The 23486-nt window shown below is 39.8% G+C and overlaps 1 protein-coding gene across 1 annotated transcript in view; it reads right to left on the reverse strand.

The window, feature by feature from the left end:
* Positions 1-23486, reverse strand: part of LOC143775062 (dynein axonemal heavy chain 3-like) — a 2972411-nt gene that overhangs the window by 12268 nt on the left and 2936657 nt on the right. Inside the window, exons 77-81 of the mRNA XM_077262897.1 lie at positions 22107-22205; positions 18410-18592; positions 13653-13745; positions 2464-2643; positions 1554-1664 (exon numbers count right to left, since the gene is read on the reverse strand). Of these exons, the coding sequence (XP_077119012.1) occupies positions 1554-1664; positions 2464-2643; positions 13653-13745; positions 18410-18592; positions 22107-22205 (666 nt within the window). The remainder of the gene's footprint in view (positions 1-1553; positions 1665-2463; positions 2644-13652; positions 13746-18409; positions 18593-22106; positions 22206-23486) is intronic.

Raw genomic sequence — 23486 nt, forward strand, 5'->3', positions numbered from 1 at the left:
CTGTGCAGGTGATGCAATTATACTATATAGTATAATGCACTCCCCATAATCCTCCATATAGTATAATGCACTCCCCATAGGACTCCACACAGTATAATGCACTCCCCATAGGCCTCTATATAATGTAGTGTACTCCCCATAGGCCTCCATATAGTGTAATACACTCACCATAGGCCTCTGTATTGTACAATGCACTCCACAAAGGCCTCTATAAAGTATAATGCACTCCCCATAGGCCTCTATACAGTATAATGCAATCCCCATAAAAAAGCATCAGGCCCACCCTTTCCTGCTCAAGGACCCCATAGCAGCCAGTTGGGAGTGCAGAGAGATCGAGTGTCCGTTTTCTGCCACAGAGTATAACTGTGTAGGTGCGCTGCACACGTTGATATAGTTACACTAGCAGAGCTCCTGTTGGGCCGCTCAGAGTGCGGGGCCTGAGACGACCACCCACTCTACCCCCCTGGTAGCTATGCTACTGCTGTGCATGCTTGAATTCACGAGTATCACTCATTTCTCTCTCACTCAAGGTACCCAATCATTAGTCTACAGTTAATTAAAATGAATGATGTCAACCAAAACATAAGTTTGACGCGTAAACATTAACAACCGATGACAGTTATAGCCAATCAAAGACAGCCCATCATCTTACAGACATACAGTATTGGTTTCCTAAACGTTACCAGAAAATAATTTGTTCTTCCCTGGTGTTATTGAACATGCACGGCCGTGTGAACTACTGAAACAACCAATATAGACTAAAATGTGAATGACATAATGATCATTCACCAATCGTTCATTCAGCAGTTGTTCAACCACTAACCTACTTCTATTTAATGTATATGACCACCTTAAAAGGAATCTGTCAGCAGGTTTTTGATACCTCATCGGAAAGCAGCCTGATGTAGAAAAAGATACCCTGAATCCAACGATGTATCACTTAGTTTATTGGGTTCAGTGGATCTGACACAATCAGAGTTTTAAAATTTAGCAATGCAGCAGAGCTGAGAAAGCTAACCCCGCCCACACAAGGCTCCCTGTGTACATAGTCTATAGACATTGATCTGCTTATCACAGAAGGGGGTGGAGTCAGAAGAGTGCCAGCTAATCATAGCAATGATAATCACCAGGTGATAAAATCTTCATTATAAGTAAACAACAGCACGCATCTTAACATATGACACTTCATTGAATTCATTGTTTTAACCCCTAACTCATGCTGTCCTCAAATTATATAGCAAAAGATTGAAGACAGATTCCTTTTAACAAAAGGAGTTTTAAAAAGACATACTGTATTATACTATGTAGAGCTTAAATACGGAGGTTTAGACAACGCTCAATGACATAACATGAGATGGGCACTGGGTATTCCAAGGTCATTGTTGTGTTTTAGCAACAACATATACTTTTCACCTTGCTCTAGAGTTATAACTTGTGTAACTGGATTTGACCTATCTACTTTTGAGGAACATTCAGAAATGTAAGAACACAGAACGAGCACTTCAATAATATATAAAATTGTGTATATTATAATAACTTATGAGAAAGGATACAATAGGCATGCTTTCATACAACACTTTAGGGAAAGATTCCCCAATTACGTGTTTGTCACAGTCCCATCTTGCTCCTTCCATGTAAAGACCATTAATATATATGCCATCAGCCTGCAGGAAAAAAAAGACATCCAAACTAAGCAGTGAATTATCAGTTTAGTGATCAATCAAAAATGATCATATTTTTTTCCTGATAATTATTTGTGTGTTGACAGCAATTAAATGGTCATTGTCATTTCAGCAAACATTGCATGAAATCAAAAGTACCAGTATTTATTAGAGACCTTATGAGCCATTCCTCTTTCATTGTCTTCTGAAATGATCATTATCTCAGATATACAGTTTAAATCCATATTACTCAAAAAAAGGCAGACGGCTAGCTCACTGAGAATGAGATTGCAAGGAAAGAAATGAGGAGGAGCAAAGCCTGAGAGAAAAACAGACACACAAAATATAGTGCTACCGCTTTCTAGCAAATATTGCATCTCATCCCAAAGTGGATTCACAGCTACACTGCTCAGTACTGCTGTGTAATGTCCTCAATGCTGTAGCTGCTCTGTAACATGCAATAAAAAAAATATGTGAGAGCATATTGTGTGAGCAGTGTAAGAAGACATCATAGCAGCTAGTATCCACCCACTAGGTTACAGATACCTGAATATTTGACATCTAGCATGTTGGAGACAAAACTGGTGAAAATGGTGGAAAAAAAGTCATATCATGACCAGAGCTGTAATGTTACTCTTCATATACATACACAGAACAGCAAATTCTGAAAAGTTAGCTGATGCTATAGCAATACTATAGATACTTATATATATTTTATGCTATTGTTACAATTGCCACATCCAGTATCATAAACAAAACTATAATTCATATATCTGAAAATGAATGCTTGGAAAACAATTACCGGAGATCTATCAATATCATCCACATGACCATGATCAGTTATCTGAATCTGAAGTCCCAGTAAATCTATAGGGGTCTTATACTTTCTGGCGTAGTTTTGTAGTGCTCCAGTCAGAAAAGACTGTGTGAAGAAAAACCCAGAGATCCAGAAAACTTTTGGTGTTCCCTTTTGAATCCATTCCTAAAATAATGAAATTGCAAATGATTAAAAACATTTCTTTCATTAATTTTCATTATATCACACCATTAATTTAATTTTACAGACGTTATCATTACTGTCCCGATTGGGGCTCACAATCTAAATTCCCTATCAATATGTCTGTGCAGTGTGGGAGGAAAACCAGGCAAACACAAGGAGACCATAAAAATGCCATGCAGATGTTGTCCTTGGTGAGATTTAAATCAAAGAATCCAGCGCTGCAAGGATACAGTGCTAACAACTGAGCACCATGCCTCCCATACTTCTTCATTAATAACAAGTCTTTAAAGAGAATCTGTTAATAGGATCGACCCTCCTACGCCGTCTAAATGGCCATGTAGGTCATAGGAAGCTGAATAACATGATACCTTGATATCTGAAATCTGTCTTATTCCAGAGAAATTAACATTTTTCTTAATATGTAAATGAGCTGTTAAGAACTATGGGCGGGATATAGATCTGTATGAGAATCTGCCCCAAGAGCTTATTTTTAATAAAAGAGGGTGTTACCAGTGTGAGACATGTAATGACTGACATTCTGATTTCACTGCAGCCTGTGTGTGATTATAACGGATACATCTGCAGGTTCCTCTCAGCTTCAATTTCCATCTCACAGCAATATTGTTGCAATACAGCGGAGCTGGGAGAGCTGTAGAAAATCTTTTTGTTTAGTTACATGTCTCACACTAGTAACTTTCCCTTTCATTTAAAATATTCTCTGGAGGCAGATTCTCATGTAGCTCACTGTCTGACCCTTAGTCTGGAGCAGCTGATTTACATATAAAGAAAATGTGGATTACTTTGGAATAAGAAATCAGATCGCAGATATCAAGGTACTAGATGGTGGCCCGATTCTAGCGTATCGGGTATTCTAGAATATGTAGGTAGTACAGTTATATGAAAAAGTTTGGGCACCCCTATTAATCATAAGCTTAATGTTTTATAAAAATAGTTTTTTTTGCAACGGCTATTTCAGTTTCATATATCTAATAACTGTTGGACACAGTAATGTTTCCGCCTTGAAATGAGGTTTATTGTACTAATAGAAAATGTGCAATCTGCATTCAAACAAAATTTGACAGGTGCATAAGTATGGGCACCTCACCAGAAAAGTGACATTAATATTTAGTAGATCCTCCTTTTGCAAAAATAACAGCCTCTAGTCGCTTCCTGTAGCTTTTAATGAGTTCCTGGATCCTGGATGAAGGTATTTTTGACCATTCCTCTTTACAAAACAATTCCAGTTCAGTTAAGTTTGATGGCCGCCGAGCATGGACAGCCCTCTTCAAATGATCCCACAGATGTTCAATGATATTCAGGTCTGGGGACTGGGATGGCCATTCCAGAACAGTGTAATTGTTCCTCTGCATGAATGCCTGAGTAGATTTGGAGCGGTGTTTTGGATCATTGTCTTGCTGAAAGATCCATCCCCTGCGTAACTTCAACTTTGTCACTGATTCATGAACATTATTGTCAAGAATCTGCTGATACTGAGAGGAATCCATGCGTCCCTCAACTTTAACAAGATTCCCGGTGCCGGCATTGGCCACACAGCCCCAAAGCATGATGGAACCTCCACCAAATTTTACTGTGGTTAGCAAGTGTTTTTCTAGGAATGCTGTGTTTTTTTGCCGCCATGCATAACGCCTTTTTGTATGACCAAACAACTCAATCTGGGTTTCATCAGTCCACAGGACCTTCTTCCAAAAAGAAATTGGCTTCTCCAAATGTGCTTTTGCATACCTCAGCCGACTCTGTTTGGCGTGCTTGCAGAAACGGCTTATTTCGCATCACTCTCCCATACAGCTTCTCCTTGTGCAAAGTGCGTTGTATAGTTGACCGATGCACAGTGACACCATCTGCAGCAAGTTGATGCTGCAGCTCTCTGGAGGTGGTCTGAGGATTGTCCGTGACTGATCTCACCATTCTTCTTCTCTGCCTTTTCTGATGTTTTTCTTGGCCTGCCACTTCTGGCCTTAACAAGAACTGTACCTGTGTTCTTCCATTTCCTTACTATGTCCCTCACAGTGGAAATTGACAGGTTAAATCTCTTAGAAAGCTTTTTGTATCCTTCCCCTGAACAACTATGGTGAATAATCTTTGTTTTCAGATAATTTGATATAGGGGTTGGGGGTCACTTGGGGAATAGTGATCACAAAATAATAAGTTTTCATGTAACCTTTAATAAGATGGGTAGTAGGGGGGTGACAAGGACACTAAACTTCAGGAGGGCAAATTTCCAACGGATGAGAGAGGATCTTGGTGCAATTAACTGGGACGATATCCTGAGACACAAAAATACACAAAGAAAATGGGAGACATTTATTAGCATCCTGGATAGGACCTGTGCACAGTATATACCGTATGGGAATAAACATACTAGAAATAGGAGGAAACCAATATGGCTAAATAGAGCTGTAAGGGGAGCAATAAGGGACAAAAAGAAAGCATTTAGAGAATTAAAGGAAGTAGGTAGTGAGGAGGCATTAAATAAATACAGAAAATTAAATAGATTCTGTAAAAAGCAAATCAAGGCAGCAAAGATTGAGACAGAGAGACTCATTGCCAGAGAGAGTAAAAATAATCCCAAAATATTCTTTAACTATATAAATAGTAAGAAACTAAAAAATGACAGTGTTGGCCCCCTTAAAAATAGTCTGGGTGAAATGGTGGATGAGGATGAGGAAAAAGCCAATATGCTAAATGACTTTTTTTCATCAGTATTTACAAAAGAAAATCCCATGGCAGCCAATATGACTAGTGATAAAAATTCCCCATTAAATGTCACCTGCTTAACCCAGCAGGAAGTACAGCGGCGTCTAAAAATAACTAAAATTGACAAATCTCCGGGCCCGGATGGGATACACCCCCGAGTACTGCAGGAACTAAGTACAGTCATTGATAGACCATTATTTTTAATCTTTAAAGACTCCATAATAACAGGGTCTGTACCACAGGACTGGCGTATAGCAAATGTGGTGCCAATATTCAAAAAAGGGGCAAAAACTGAACTCGGTAATTATAGGCCAGTAAGTTTAACCTCTACTGTGGGTAAAATCCTGGAAGGCATTCTAAGGGATGCTATGCTGGAGTATCTGAAGAGGAATAACCTCATGACCCAGTATCAGCATGGGTTTACTAGGGACCGTTCATGTCAGACTAATTTGATCAACTTCTATGAAGAGGTAAGTTCAGGACTGGACCAAGGGAACCCAGTGGATGTAGTATATATGGACTTTTCCAAAGCTTTTGATACGGTGCCACACAAAAGGTTGTTACATAAAATGAGAGTAATGGGGATAGGGGAAAATATGTGTAAGTGGGTTGAGAGCTGGCTCAGGGATAGGAAACAAAGGGTGGTTATTAATGGAGCACACTCGGACTGGGTCACGGTTAGCAGTGGGGTACCACAGGGGTCAGTATTGGGCCCTCTTCTTTTTAACATATTTATTAATGACCTTGTAGGGGGCATTCAGAGTAGAATTTCAATATTTGCAGATGACACTAAACTCTGCAGGGTAATCAATACAGGGGAGGACAATTTTATATTACAGGATGATTTATGTAAACTAGAAGCTTGGGCTGATAAATGGCAAATGAGCTTTAATGGGGATAAATGTAAGGTCATGCACTTGGGTAGAAGTAATAAGATGTATAACTATGTGCTTAATTCTAAAACTCTGGGCAAAACCGTCAATGAAAAAGACCTGGGTGTATGGGTGGATGACAAACTCATATTCAGTGGCCAGTGTCAGGCAGCTGCTACAAAGGCAAATAAAATAATGGGATGTATTAAAAGAGGCATAGATGCTCATGAGGAGAACATAATTTTACCTCCATACAAGTCACTAGTTCGACCACACTTAGAATACTGTGCACAGTTCTGGTCTCCGGTGTATAAGAAAGACATAGCTGAACTGGAGCGGGTGCAGAGAAGAGCGACCAAGGTTATTAGAGGACTGAGGGGTCTGCAATACCAAGATAGGTTATTACACTTGGGGCTATTTAGTTTGGAAAAACGAAGACTAAGGGGTGATCTTGTGTTAATGTATAAATATATGAGGGGACAGTACAAAGACCTTTCTGATGATCTTTTTAATCATAGACCTGAGACAGGGACAAGGGGGCATCCTCTACGTCTGGAGGAAAGCAGGTTTAAGCATAATAACAGACGCGGATTCTTTACTGTAAGAGCAGTGAGACTATGGAACTCTCTGCCGTATGATGTTGTAATGAGTGATTCATTAATTAAATTTAAGAGGGGACTGGATACCTTTCTGGAAAAGTATAATGTTACAGGGTATATACACTAGATTCCTTGATAAGGCGTTGATCCAGGGAACTAGTCTGATTGCCGTATGTGGAGTCGGGAAGGAATTTTTTTCCCCATGGTGGAGTTACTCTTTGCCACATGGGTTTTTTTTGCCTTCCCCTGGATCAACATGTTAGGGCATGTTAGGTTAGGCTATGGGTTGAACTAGATGGACTTACAGTCTTCCTTCAACCTTAATAACTATGTAACTATGTAACTATGTAATTTGACAGTTGTTTTGAGGAGCCCATGATGCCACTCTTCAGAGGAGATTCAAACAGGAGAACAACTTGCAAGTGGCCACTTTAAGTAGCTTTTCTTATGATTGCATACACCTGGCTATGAAGTTCAAAGCTTAATGAGGTTACAAAACAAAAAAAAGTGCTTTAGTAAGTCAGTAAAAAGTAGGTAGGAGTATTTAAAACAAGAAAATGATAAGGGTGCCCATACTTATGCACCTGTCAAATTTTGTTTGAATGCAGATTGCACATTTTCTGTTAGTACAATAAACCTCATTTCAAGGCAGAAACATTACTGTGTCCAACAGTTATTAGATATATGAAACTGAAATAGCTGTTGCAAAAAAAACAATTTTTATGAATCATTAAGCTTAAGATTAATAGGGGTGCCCAAACTTTTTCATACAACTGTATATAGCACAGGCTACGTACTATATTGCACAGTGACGTAGTATATAACACAACCGACGTAGTATATAACATAGCTATGTAGTATATAACAGAGCTACAGTCATGGCCAAAAGTATTCACACCCCTGCAATTCTGTCAGATAATACTCAGTTTCTTCCTGAAAATGATTGCAAACACAAATTCTTTGGTATTATTATCTTCATTTAATTTGTCTTAAATGAAAAAACACAAACGAGAATGAAGCAAAAACAAAACATTGATCATTTCACACAAAACTCCAAAAATGGGCCAGACAAAAGTATTGGCACCCTCAGCCTAATACTTGGTTGCACAACCTTTCGCCAAAATAACTGCAACCAACCACTTCCGGTAACCATCAATGAGTTTCTTACAATGCTTTGCTGGAATTTTAGACCATTCTTCTTTGGCAAACTGCTCCAGGTCCCTGATATTTGAAGGGTGCCTTCTCCAAACTGCCATTTTTAGATCTCTCCACAGGTGTTCTATGGGATTCAGGTCTGGACTCATTGCTGGCCACCTTAGAAGTCTCCAGTGCTTTCTCTCAAACCATTTTCTAGTGCTTTTTGAAGTGTGTTTTGGGTCATTGTCCAGCTGGAAAACCTATGACCTCTGAGGGAGACCCAGCTTTCTCACACTGGGCCCTACATTATGCTGCAAAATTTGTGGGTAGTCTTCAGACTTCATAATGCCATGCACACGGTCAAGCAGTCCAGTGCCAGAGGCAGCAAAGCAACCCCAAAACATCAGGGAACCTACGCCATGTTTGACTGTAGGGACTGTGTTCTTTTCTTTGAATGCCTCTTTTTTTCTCCTGTAAACTCTATGTTGATGCCTTTGCCCAAAAAGCTCTACTTTTGTTTCATCTGACCAGAGAACATTCTTCCAAAACGTTTTAGGCTTTTTCAGGTAAGTTTTGGCAAACTCCAGCCTGGCTTTTTTATGTCTCGGGGTAAGAAGTGGGGTCTTCCTGGGTCTCCTACCATACAGTCCCTTTTCATTCAGACGCCGACGGATAGTAAGGGTTGACACTGTTGTACCCTCGGACTGCAGGGCAGCTTGAACTTGTTTGGATGTTAGTCGAGGTTCTTTATCCAACATCCGCACAATCTTGCGTTGAAATCTCTCGTCAATTTTTCTTTTCCGTCCACATCTAGGGAGGTTAGCCACACAGTGCCATGGGCTTTAAACTTCTTGATGACACTGCGCACGGTAGACACAGGAACATTCAGGTCTTTGGAGATGGACTTGAAGCCTTGAGATTGCTCATGCTTCCTCACAATTTGGTTTCTCAAGTCCTCAGACAGTTCTTTGGTCTTCTTTCTTTTCTCCATGCTCAATGTGGTACACACAAGGACACAGGACAGAGGTTGAGTCGACTTTAATCCATGTCAACTGGCTGCAAGTGTGATTTAGTTATTTCCAACACCTGATAGGTGCCACAGGTAAGTTACAGGTGCTGTTAATTACACAAATTAGAGAAGCATCACATGATTTTTCGAACAGTTCACCCCCTTTTTTATGTTTGGTGTGGAATTATATCCAATTTGGCTTTAGAACAATTCTTTTTGTGTTTTTTCATTTAAGACAAATTAAATGAAGATAATAATACCAAAGAATTTGTGTTTGCAATCATTTTCAGGAAGAAACTGAGTATTATCTGACAGAATTGCAGGGGTGTGAATACTTTTGGCCATGACTGTATGTAGTATGTAACACAGCAACATAGTATATAACATAGCCACGTAGTGTATTGCACAGCTACGTAGTGTATTGCACAGGCACGTAGTATATTGGTCAGCCACGTAGTATATAGCAGAGCCACGTAGTATAGTGCACAGGCACGTAGTATATTGCACAGCCACATAGTATATAGCAGTCACGTAGTGTATTGCACAGCTACGTAGTGTATTGCACAGGCATGTAGTATATTGGTCAGCCACATAGTATATAGCAGAGCCACGTAGTATATTGCACAGGCACGTAGTATATTGCACAGCCAAGTAGTATATAACACAGTCACGTAGTGTATTGCACAGCTATGTAGTATATTGGTCAGCCACGTAGTATATAACAGAGCCATCATGTAGTATATTGCACAGTCGACGTAGTATATAACAGAACCGACACAGCCACATAGACATAGACACAGCTACGTAGTATATAACACAGAGCACGTAGTTTATTGGACAGTCACGTTGTATATTGCCCAGCTACATAATATATAGCACAGAGATGTAGTATATAACAGAGCCTATGCAGTATGTAACACAGCCCACGTAGTATATAGCAATATGGGCACTATATGCGTTGTTAAAAAAGACTTAAAATAAAAAATAAACATATACTCACCTTCCGAAGGCCCCTTGAAGTCCTGGCGCCTGTGTGTGGTGCACGCGGCAGCTTCCGGTCCCAGGGTTGGTATGAGCGCAGGACCTGTAATGACGTAGCGGTCACAGGACCTGTGATGACGTCGCGGTCACATGACCGTGACGTCATGGCAGGTCCTTCTCGCATAGCATCCTTGGCACCGGAACCTGCCGCTTGCACTGCCGAGGACAGCACGTGACGTCGGAAGGTGAGAATAACCTTTTTGTTTATTATTATTATTTGTAACATTAGATCTTTTTACTATTGATGCTGCATACGCAACATCAATAGTAAAAAGTTGGTCACACAGGGTTAATAGCTGCGTTAACGGAGTGCGTAACACTGCGGTCCATTAACGCTGGCATTATCCCTGTGTGAGCGGAGCGCTCATCGCTGACTGCAGGGCTGTAAAGCAGCGGCCATTTCGCTGCCAGACTATGGCCGTCGCTGATTGGTCATGGGCGTTTTGCCACGACCAATCAGCGACTTGGATTTCCGTGACAGACAGAGGCCGCGACCAATGAATATCCGGGACAGACAGACAGACAGAAGTACCCCTTAGACAATTATATAGTAGATAATTTTATTCAGCTTCCTATGACCTGTATGCCTTTATTGATGGCTTAGGAGGGTTGATCCTATTGACAGATTCTCTTTAAATTCAGTCTTTGTGTTTTGGAAAAATCTTATTACTATTTGTACTGCAGTGGGATAGAGACTGTATGATCCAAATATATAGTTTCAACTAAATAGGGTAAGAAATAGGAAATGATTCAATATACATAATCTGCATATGCGTAATGTTATATGTACATTGTTTAAGTTTTTTTGGACTGTTCCCCAGTTACAGTGTGAATTACAGTCTGGAACTGAATTTACTGCAGTCGCAACTCTACTGGTTAGTGTTGGAATCTGACAACCTGAAGACTGAGATTCCTCTAATAGTTCAAAGAATTTCCATTTGATTTAAATTCAGAGGTAATTTCCTGAATATAATGCCGTTTTCATGCATATACAATATTAGGAAACAGATCTCAAAAGGGACATCACAAAAGTATGGTTAATAAAGATATGGGTCAGAGGACAACGCTGGGAGATTCCGGCTCTGAAGTCAGCAGAAGGTTAACTGACATTTCCTTAACAGTTCAACTTGATCTCCTTACAAGCAATCCCTTCATGTAAAAAAAAGTAATTTCGATTAATCAGTGTACCACAGATTTACATTCTTGGAGAAAAAATGAAGTAATACATATTCCACACTGGGAGACTTTGAAGAACACAAAATTGTGAATGGAGCTCTAGACAAGCTGTAGCTCAAGATCAATATAATAATAACTGTATTAGTTGAAAGAAATCTTGCAAGTATCACGCTGGCCAGTGGGGCTATTTTAGACTTCCTGTTCATTGAGAAGACTTTTCAGACTTATCAATGTCATCGCAGCCAGGATTTCAATTACAACACCTTTACACACAACTGATCACACAGGATCCACCACAAAAACAGGTGATATCACAGCTGATCCTCCTCCCCTCCCCTCACAATTTATACCTTCACATTAGATGCTTCAATACAAAACTTAAGACCTGAGTCAGTCTATTGCTGCTAATTTACATGTGAATTTCCTGACAAAGTGTGAAACCTGCAAGATTTCAAATTTTTTTTAAATACAATGATATGATAAAATAGCACAATTTAAATACAATTAAACATAAAAATCTGATTTAAATAATAGACCATTTTATGATTACACATTCCCATGGCAGTTTGGTCATTTTCCATAAGTTTATTAAGAGTATTCCCATCACATAATGTTAGGGCAAATCACTAGGTATGTTCATAACTGTACCCGAACTTCAACCTGAACCTGAATCCTATTGAAAACAATGAGAACTCGGACTTTTGAGCTGGAAAATTCTCTCTCTCTTCCTCTTTCCCTCTCCACCTCTCTCTCACCCACCTCTCCTACTACCCCTCCCTCTCCATCTCTGTCTCTTTTCCCCTGGACTTCCCCCAGAGCTCCGAACATTTCAACGGACTTCTGGGAGAAGTACGTATTTGGCGTTTAGCACTGGACATTAACTGTCCGGTATAAATCACGATTAAAGTGTAAGGGCTTATTCCCACTTGTGATTAAATCTAACAAATGCAATCCAAATAAAAATGGGATTGCATTCGTACCAATTTAATCCTATGCTTGTGTTCTCAATGTCATTTTTTTCCTTGCTTTGGATCTCGATCGGATGGGTAAAAAACACAGCATGCTGCGATTGCATGTCAAATTTGGATTGCATACACCCATATAAGTCTATGTGTTGGTGCATGTGAAACATCGCACTGCACTCGGATATCACCCGCCAACGCCGACAGCAGAGGAGATGGAGAAATTACTTTTTCCGTCTAATCCACACCTGTGCTGCGATCCTCTCATGTGAGAATATCAGAGCACAGAGCACTGACAATCGAGCTGGAGCCAAGTGTCATTAGCATCCGATTCGATACGCTAATGTGACTCTGACTCCATGTAAGTCCAGGTTCACTCATCTCTAATTAAGACTAGAGATGAGCGAACCTGTACTTAAAAGTTCGATGTTTGTACCAGACAGTTAGTGTGCGGAGCTAAACACCGAACAGGAACTTCTCCCGGAATTCCGTTGCAGATAGAGAGAGAGAAAAACTCTGAGGGAAGTCCGTTACTGAGAAAAACAGAATTTTTTCCAGCTCAAAAGTTTGGGTCCCCATTGTGAAAGGGGTTCAGGTTCCGGTACAAGTTCAGGAATAGTTCTGGTATCCAAACTGTACTTTGGACTAAACTTCAGGTTGGCTACCAGAACCCAAACTTCAATGGGTCCACTCATCCATAATTAAGACTGGTGGGATCTAACCCGTAAGAGACCAGCTGCTCCAAAGAGCAAAGGAGTAGACGCATTTCTCTGCAAGTTGAACATTCCTTGTAAAGCCTACAAGTTTTTTGTATACATACATTGGGATTTTGTTTTCCATTTTATTCTATTTTACATCTCAAAATATGTTTAAGAACAGGAACCTCCTGTTCATGGATAAGCAGTGGCAGCAAGAAATAGTTAACTGCTTTTTTGGAGCATCTGGCTCACAACAGCTCCTGGTAGGTAGACATAGCACAGTTTGAAGAAGGATTTGGATGACTCAGACCACAGTAAACCTGTAATTTACTACTGCTTCTGAGAAAATTGCAGCTCACTGTCACTCACCATCCCTTGGCAGGCTTTTATAGAATGGTTTGATATGTAAACACTATATTAAATTATTGCCCACACAGTTCAGATATCCTAAACCAAATAATGTCTTACTACTGTAAAGCTAATGGCAAACATTAGCCATCCCAGGAATAGCATGACGCATAAATCTTCTAAAATAAGGTGGTGTTAAGCTGTTCCTACAAGGATTCCTAATTCCCAGGAAAGGTTTTATACACTAGAGGTCATCAATCTGCTTGAATTTTCATAAAAAAATAATATATTCTACAGTATTCTATCCGAAAATGTTCTGTCTATGCAAATATACTGCAGGAGAAGAAATAAGCCTGGATATGCTTGCTTTCTCTGCAACGTAAAAGTGGATGACAATGAAGATTAGACTCTTCACATTACCATTAAGATCTTACCTTAAAAAAATTCAGTCTTTGTAAAAGATCCGTTATATAACCCCCTAAGGGCTTCAGTGATGGGTATGATCTGGCTGACCACATAGAAGGTACCTAAAAGTACAATAGGTATTACTGAAAAATGACTAAATGAGGATATCGAAACACTTGATTTGTGATCGTTCCAAACATGGAGATTTCATTTAAGATTTTACATTTTATCATAAAATATTTTTCTTCCCTTTTTGTAAGACCTTATTCAGACCTCCGATTTTTTTCGTGTATGAGAAAATCGGATTGATTTTTGTGATCAGACTCCAATCAGAGTTTGATCAAAGTGTGGTACAAGTATCATCCGATTTCTTCTACGTGGAAAATTTTTAAAAAAGTCTCCTCCTTCTGTATTCTGATAGTCTGCGAAAATCAGACCACACCTCAGATGTCATCCAAATGATTTTTTTCACTGACCCATCGACTCGCATTCCCGATTTTGATCTGACCCTCAATGATGAGCTGAGAGCTCGTTCTGGTCTACAAAAAAGTAGCGATTCATGAATAGGATTTCTCTTGTAAGCCACTTTTCGATTTTTCTACCTCTAAAACTCTGTGCAATTATTCCATGTCCATTAGATTTCCTCCAAATTAGACCATGTTCACACTATCAGTATTTGGTCAGTATTTTACCTCAGTACATGTAAGTTAAAACCAGGAGTGGAACAATCAGAGGAAAAGTATAATAGAAACACGTCACCACTTCTGTATTTATCACTTACTCCTGGTTTTGGCTTTCAAATACTGAGGTAAAATACTGACCAAATACTGAACATGTGAACATGGCCTTGTGATATTCTTGAGGCCAAATATTGTGATATGGACTACATTATTCTTGCCATAAATAAGAAACATAACTTCTAAAGAATTGGTAGAAATGCCAATGGGAACAAAGCCTTAGATCACCAGTCAGGGTTGCCAACTTGACTTTTTATTTTTCTTGGATAGCTTATTAAAAATCACAGACGGTATTTTTTACAGACACATTGTAAAACCAAAATAAACCATTATGATCATAAATTATACATATCTAAAGTCCATAATTCTGATATGAACACATCAGCTGCATTTGCTGTGCACTGTAAAATGATAATTACAGTCAAAATCACCTGTATAAGTTTCTTCATCTTGAAAAAAAAAATCAATTTTTTTAATGGACAGGTCTATTTTTTTTCTTGGAATTTCTGGATGGTTGGCAACCCTGTTACCAGTGTCGGACAACTAGAATTCCACCCCAACCCTTATATAAGACCTTCCAGGCATTTTCATTGTAAAAATGGGTGCCCATTTACAGTTATTAAAATCATAGGTCATAACAGAATCCTGACTACTTGTAGTTTCTTTAACCTATGAATAGGTGACTGGGCCTGTAGACTGGGATGCATTATACACAAGACAGTTGTGAACCCCACCCAACGCTATGTTCACATGATCGTTGTTTTCTTTCCGAGTGCGGTCAGTGGAAAAAACTGAAAGCACTCCTACCAATGTTATTCAATTGGATTATCCAAGTTGCCGCTTTTTTAAGCGAACCGTAAGTCTGAATGAAAAAAAAGTCGCAGTATAAAGGGGTAGTCTGAAGGCAAAACATTTTTCTCCTAACTCCCTATCTATTTAGTCTCATAATTCTAAGCTATTCTAATATTCTAGCATTCAACATTCCCTACCGTTCCTTAACTACACTATCTAATTGCTTTTGTATTTTTCCCCTATTTTCTGTCTGATAACGATTCGTTTGAGTATCACCAGTACATACTTTGATACTCAAATGAACCGTCACCAGGGAAAAGGGGCTGCAGTCATTGTCACAGTCCCTGCCCATCCCTGAAATGAAGTGTCATCAGTGACACTCGTTTCAGGGGTGGTTGGTATGATCCCTAGTGGCTGAGGGTCACAAAGAAATCAGCAAGTGATTAAACTAAGGACGAGCTCTAGGGAGATGGTAACTGGACTGATCGCAAATCTGAACCTATCCAAAACAACTAGAGGTAGCCGGTGAACGTGCCTAAAAAATTCCTAGACGTCTCGAGCCAGCCTGAGGAACTAGCTACCCCTAAAGAGAAAGAAAGACCTCGCTTGCCTCCAGAGAAATAATCCCCAAAGATATAGAAGCCCCCAACAAATATTAACGGTGAAGTAAGAAGAAGGCACATACATAGGGATGAAATCAGATTCAGCAAAAGAGGCCCACTAGTACTAGAAAGCAGAAAATAGAGCAGGGGTCTATGCGATCAATAAAAAACCCTTACAAAATATCCATCCTGAGATTTCAAGAACCCACACACCAACTAACGGTGTGTGGGGAGAAACTCAGCCCACTAGAGCAACCAGCAAGCAAGGGAATTACATTTTAGCAAGCTGGAACAGAAAACATGATAAACACTGCTGATCAAAAAATGAGCAAACAAAACTTAGCTTATCCTGGATGGACTGGGAGCAAGGTAGTCAGAAGGAATCTGAGTAGCACTGATTACATCGACAGCCGGCAACAAGTGGAAGTAAAACAGGGCTATATAGGAACCTCCCAGAGGATAACGAACCAGCTGATAGCCAGAGACCAGCAGGATAACAGACAAAGTCACCAGGGGGAGCCCAAAGCAAAAGTCACACCATACCACCAGTGACCACAAGAGGGAGCCTGAACACAGAGTTCACAACAGGTGGTACTGTCCCTGCTGTGTCCCTGAGCGTCTCCCTTGTGCAGTGTCTTCCCCATGCAGAGTCCCCCCCGTGCCCTGTACAATGAGAGCTGTGTCCGCTCTGTTGTTGGCTTACATGAATAGTAATAAGCCGGCAGCAGAGCATAATCACTATACCCCGCATAGACCAATGTTGTCACTTGCGGGGGGCGACGCTGGTCTCTGCACCATCGGGTACTGTGAGACTAAGTTGATTTACTATATTTTCGTGCTGCCCCTTACAACAGTCGGTATTGTGGAATCTATTGGCAGCTTGTCTGCTGTAAAGTAATATGCAAGAAAGTTATTTAAAAGCTAAAATTCCACTTAACCTGGCAAAACCTTCTATAGCAATCAGGAATATTTCCAGGATTAACATTATGTTACATGGATTCCAGTACCAACTCTATGCTGATGACACTCAGATCTACCTCTCTGGCCCAGACGTCACCGCTCTGCTGTCCAGAATCCCAGAGTGCCTATCAGCCATATCCTCCTTCTTCTCCTCTCACTTTCTCCAACTCAATGTGGACAAATCTGAACTCATCATCTTTCCTCCATCCCATAGATCTTCCTTACCTGACCTATCTATCGCAATCAATGACATCATGCTTTCCCCCGTACCGGAAGTCCACTGCCTCAGAGTAACCTTCGACTCTGCCCTGTCCTTCAAACCACACATCCAAGCTCTTTCCACCTCCTGTCGCCTCCAGCTCAAAAACATCTCCAGAATCCGTCCTTTCCTCAACCGTCAATCTACTAAAATGCTTGTGCATGCCCTCATCATCTCCCGCCTTGACTACTGCAACATCCTTTTCTGCGGCCTCCCTGCTAACACTCTGGCACCTCTCCAGTCCAGCCTTAACTCTGCTGCCTGACTAATTCATCTCTCTCCTCGCTACTCCTCTGCTTCCCCCTTCTGCAAATCTCTTCACTGGCTCCCATTCCCTCAGCGTATCCAGTTCAAATGACTAATACTGACCTACAAAGCCATCCATAACCTGTCTCCTCCATATATCTCTGAACTAATCTCCTGATATCTTCCCTCACGTAATCTCCGGTCCTCCCAAGACCTCCTTCTCTCCTCCACACTTATTCGCTCCTCATCCTATCGCCTCCAAGACTTCTCACGAATATCCCCCATCCTCTGGAATTCTTTGCCCCAACACGTCCGACTATCAACCACATTCGGATCCTTCAGACGGAACCTGAAAACCCATCTCTTCAGGAAAGTCTACAGCCTGCACTGACCCCGCTGCCTCCTCATCACTACCGGAGATACTGCCTCACCAACGCCGGAGCTGCAGCAACCCTCAACCTATTGTCTCCTTCCCCTTAATCCTATAGAATGTAAGCCCGCAAGGGCAGGGTCCTCGCCCCCTGTACCAGTCTGTCATTGTTAGTTTGTTTACTGTAAGTGATATCTGTAACTTGTATGTAACCCCTTCTCATGTACAGCACCATGGAATCAATGGTGCTATATAAATAAATAATAATAATAATAATAATGCATGCTTTTGTTTCAAATTTCTTGCTCATTTTATTTAATACTTTTCAAAATGTATAGTTTTATTCAAACAAAATTAGAATAAAATATGCTTTTTGTTGCTCAGTGAGTATTCCCCCTCCAAAGCAGACTGATAAAAACATGGCTACATTTCCCAGTAGCTTCTCTTTAAAACACATATTTTATGTATAAGTAAAATATTCTTTCTTTCTGACTGAATTGTGAGCGGAGTCCCATTTCTTTTAGATTAATAGATCCCACTGTATATTTTTCATACATGTATTAGTGAAGATAAGAAACTGCAGGCCCTTTGATACAGAAAGAGGTAACAATATGTGTTTAAAACATAATTACCAAGTAGATATGACTTGTGTCAGGGGAATATGCAATGAGGAAGCTGAAGTGTGAAAAAGATTCTTTGCAATGTGGAGACAGAAAGATGAGTAATGAGAATCCTAATACGCTGTGACAGCACTTGCATATTAATCCCTATGGGTGAGCATATTTTAAGGCACACTTACTACAGAGCACAAATGACTTACTTTACCAACAATCACGCTATTGAACAAATCATCAAGTTCATTGGACATCACAGACAGACCAGCAATGGCTTTGTTTAAATCCTGCAAGCTCATTCGGATGGTAGAGGTCAAGCGGTTAAATCTCAATAACTCATGAACCAGCACAGTGTTCATAGATTCTGTATACTGAATCGGATACATTCTCTGGAAGAAGGACACAAAACATCAAGTCATTTAGAAAGGCTTTGAAGGTGCCCCGAAACATCTACTCTACAAAGCACATAAAGGACAGCTGTACAATAATCAATATATCCTATCTGTACTTAGGTACAAGATGTGCCTCATTGAGTGCTTTGTACTGTAGTAATAACTGTAACCTTAACCTCTGACCCTAGAACATACCGAAATAATTCTATCTTGTGTTATTTGTCCCCTTTTTGGTCCAAAGCTATTGTTGCCCCAGCAGAATAATCCTCATATACAATCTCTGACTATGGGAGAAAAAGATTTCCACTGTATTATGAAACTGTAAAGACATGTTGTATCATACACAGAAAGTATCAAGGAGCAATCCAGTTTCATTATTATATGGATGTTACATGTCATGTTTAAATTCATAGTTAAACCACATTATAATTGCCCTTCATCTTTCACTTTTGATAAATACTTTTTATAGGTACATCTTAGGTCATGTATCCCCATTTGATGTGGGCTCTGGCGCTGAGCCCGCTTCTTTTCCGGCTCATGACAGCTATTTGATCAGCTGTCATGTGCTCATAACAGCCATGGGTGGAATCGCAATCCACCAGCGGCTGTTAACTAGTTAAATATCGCTGTCAATCTCTGACAGTGGCATTTAACTTGCACTTACCGGAAGCACGTCACTAATCCATCCCATTGATGCACCTATTACATGATCGCAGGGCACCGATAAGTTGGCATGACAATCGAGGGCTGCAGAAGACCCCCGTGCTTGTCAGTGCTTATCTGCTATGGACGCCAGTGATGATTTTTGCTACACATATCAGGGCTGAAGCATTGCTATGTGTAACACAAGCGATCAGATGATTGCAGCTTCAAGTCTCCTAAGGAGACTATTGAAGCCAGTAAAAAGTAGAAAAAAAATATTTTTTTAAATATTAAAAAATATAAAAGTTCAAATCACCCAAATTTTGCCCCATTCAAAATAAAACAATAAAAAATTAAAAATACACATATTTATTATCACTGCATTCAGAAGCACCATCAATATATCAAAATAATTATTCTGATTGGTAAAAGAAAAAAAATCAAAATGGCATAATGATGTCTTTTTGGTCGGCGTTATATTGCAATAAAATGCAATAATGGGCGATCAAAACATCATATCTACCCCAAAATGGTATCAATGAAAACATCAGCTCAGCGCGCAAAAAATAAGCCCTCACCTAGTTCCGGATCCTGAAAAATGGAGCTGCTATGAGTCTCGGGAAATGGCAACATTTCTTTTTCTTAGACATACCACGTTATAATTGCTCTCGATTTTTCACTTTTGATAAAAAGTATTTATATATATAAAAAACATTCCTGGAATGGCATATATATGGAGGATTCATTATTGGCAGTGGCACTAATTGGTAGATTTGACGCCTTTTGTAGATTTTGCATTGGCGTCCAGGAGATTCCAGACATATCCTTAGACTGAAGTGGTCTCCGAGATGCTTTACATAATTTACAGTGTATAACCTATTGTTCCAATCAAATTTTTATGTTTAATATATTTTTTATATTACATCCTGAAATCTTGCAATTCCACCTTAGACACTGAAACATATAATAATAATCTGACACTTCCTGTTTTGGAATTAACGTTAAAGACCCCGCTCCTCCTTAATTAGCAATCAAAATAACACTCATTGAAAGAAGAAACCGGTACGAAACGGCACTAACAAAAAAGGAATATCCGTCTCCAATAGGCAATGCGCATTAGCTCGGCAATATGTGAGTCTGATAAAGGTCTAAGAATGCAGACCGTAAAGTTGTCACTATTATTTGGATTGACTATTAAAAAAGGTTTCATGTTTTGCTGAGGACTTTGGTTGGTTTCATTACGGAGTAATCTTACCCTCACACCCAGCTGGATGGAGCGCCTCATATTCTACACATTATATCGCCTTCTGTTTAATAGAGATCACTTTTCAGCATTTGTGACATCAATGACAGAGGTCAAGATGAAAGGTAACAAAGCTGAATGCTGATTATGCACAATTACAACATTAACACCTTTGTGCCATGGCCATTTTCTCCTCTTTTGAATGTCACCATTCATTTTACCATATAATGTAATGGACAAAAATTCCAAGTGCGTTAAAATTTCAAAAAAAGAGCAATTTCACCATTTTTGGGGTCTTTTATTTACCATGCTCACTATATGTTAAAACTAACCAGGCAATATGATTCTCTAGGTCAGTACGAGTACGGAGATACCACACGTGTATAGTTTCTTTTTCTAATTTACGGTAAGCGATGAAAATAAATTTGGAAATTCATTCTCATTTTTCAGGACATGGCTCTATGTGAAGGCTTCTTTTTTGCACCCTGAGCTGACATTTTTGCTGATACCATTTAGGAATTTGGTCAAAATAAACTCAAATTCTGATGTTTTTATTTTTTTTCTTTACGCTGTTTACCAATCAGATTAATTTGTTTAATATTTTGATAGATCAGACTTTTATAAACAGTAATACCAAATATGTGTATTTTTTATTGTTTTATTTTAATGGGGTAGAAAGGGGCGATTTGAACTTTTGTGTTTTTTTTTCTCATTTTTTGAAGGCACATGATGCAGGGAAAGATGCGAACCTGCATCAAAGTCAGGGAGCCGGCATAGGGCTTAAATTTACGTCATATGTCATGAATGGGTTAAAGGGAACCAGTTATGTCCCAAAACACCAACCTGCAGACATATGATTGATCTGGAAATTAATAGCGTTTTAATGTCATGTGGCTGCCCCACTGAGAGCCTGGCTACCAGAAGGACACACAGTGAGCTGCGGCTGTAATCATGCCACTGCACTGATTGACAGCTGGCTCAGCTTTGATGCACTGCAGAGACAGCTGTCAGTCAATGCCAGGGGTGTGGTTACAGCCGCCACTCACTATGTAATGAACGATGACTGAAGCCGCCCTGGCCGTGCCTCTATGACTGAAAGCCTGAGTCTGCCGGTTAATTTCCTCCTGGCAGTGGGACTTTCAATGCGTTAGCTGCAAGGTTTTAGAATGCTATTAACCTACAGATTAACAACATATCGACAGACTAATTGCATTTTTTTACAAGACAAGCTTCCATTAAATACAGATGAAAGGAGCCATTCCATGAATTTACATAATATAAGCTAAATAAATACCTTACATATGTAATGTGTGTAGCAATATTGGAATTCATCTATTCATTAGTCGCAGTGTGCCCACACATAGTGTATGTATATGTTTGTGCATTGGCCACATAACGTATTTATAAAAATGTTCTCCACAATTCTGTAATTATGATAATATCATTTATTTAGTAACATAACTTGTTTTTGGTAAAGTTTTCAAATGTCATGGATGTGCTGTAATATGTGCCAATTGATTTTTATTAATGGCAGAAAATCTGGAAGTCTGGAAAAATGACACAGGAAATATTGTTTCTATAAACTAATATTTCAAACAAATCGCCGAAGAAACATATAACTTGTACCTTGACTTCTTCCACATTAAAATCCTCTGGTATTTTTGACAGAATGTCAACTGTAAGTTCCTGGACAACGTCAGAAGTTGATTTTCCACCTCCACTTGTCTAGACAGAAGACAGATGACATTACAAAGTTACATGAAGATAGCAGTTTGTAACATACTCTGCCATCGCAATGTGGGTGTGAAGCAAAATAGTTCACAAAAAATAATAAAACTTTTCAACCATTTGACAGTTCCTTCGACTAAAGCAGTCAATAAACTTACAGTCTACTGAATTCAGCATGTTTCTAATTAAAAAGCCCTATAACTAACATTAACTGTATAATTACGGCAGGGGTCACATTAGCGTATAACATCATGGGAGCTGAGTGTCATCCTACTGTGCTACGATCCTCAGATCACAGGTGAGGAGAAGGACGAGAGATTAATCTTTCCTTCTTCTCCATTACTTGTCTCGGCTTATATCGGACTGCACTCAGATGACACGATGTTTTACACGCACCCATTGGCTTGAATGGGTGAGCGCAGTGTGGGATATGCTGCCAATATTTTTTTTCGCATGCTGATTTTCTTGCATTGCAGTCCTCTGTATTATACGCCAGTGTGAGCAAGGTCTAACTAAAAAAGTGACATAACATGTGGTGACGTTACATAACGCAACTAACGTGATATTGCAAGAATTACATCTATGAGGTCACCAGACAGTTGGACTCATTGAAAGTCCCAGCGATGCTATAGCTTAGGCCTCATGTACTTAGCTTTAATATAGATAGTTATGATTTACTATACTTTCGCATGCCTCACAACTTGCCAAACTAATGGAGGGCCCTGCTGCTTATTGAAAATGGGGGTGTTTTATTTTTTTTCAGGGGAATTTGTGCACCTGTGTATGCTATATGCTCCAACTCAACCCACCCCACTCTTGCCTGTGGATTGGTGCAGACTTATGGTGCATGATGTGACCATCTGTCCATTAAGAAAATAGTTTTGGTGAATTAGACCATTGACTACTGTAGGCTCCCTTGCTGCCCGTGTGCAGTCTGACGTGGACTGGGACAGTACATGGACTGGGAATACTGTTGTATGAATAAAGAAAGGGAAATGCTGCATCTTTGGAAGCAACACAATGGAGGAACATTGCGGTGCAGTTGAAATTTTTGTGACTTGCTTGTCTTGGTTGCTGTACCCTAAGGGCCACAATGCAACAACATTCACTTGTATTGTGCTGAGACACAGCAGCTACACATAGTAATGTTTGCTGCCAAAGTCACTGTGAGGTCCTAGCCTTAGGTCTAACATGATTCTAGGGTCAGACTTTCTTTTTTTTGTTAAAGGGAACCTGTCACCCCCAAAATCGAAGATGAGCTAAGCCCACCAGTATCAG

This window comes from Ranitomeya variabilis, chromosome 5, assembly GCF_051348905.1.
Source record: "Ranitomeya variabilis isolate aRanVar5 chromosome 5, aRanVar5.hap1, whole genome shotgun sequence".
In the NCBI taxonomy this organism is placed as follows: domain Eukaryota; kingdom Metazoa; phylum Chordata; class Amphibia; order Anura; family Dendrobatidae; genus Ranitomeya; species Ranitomeya variabilis.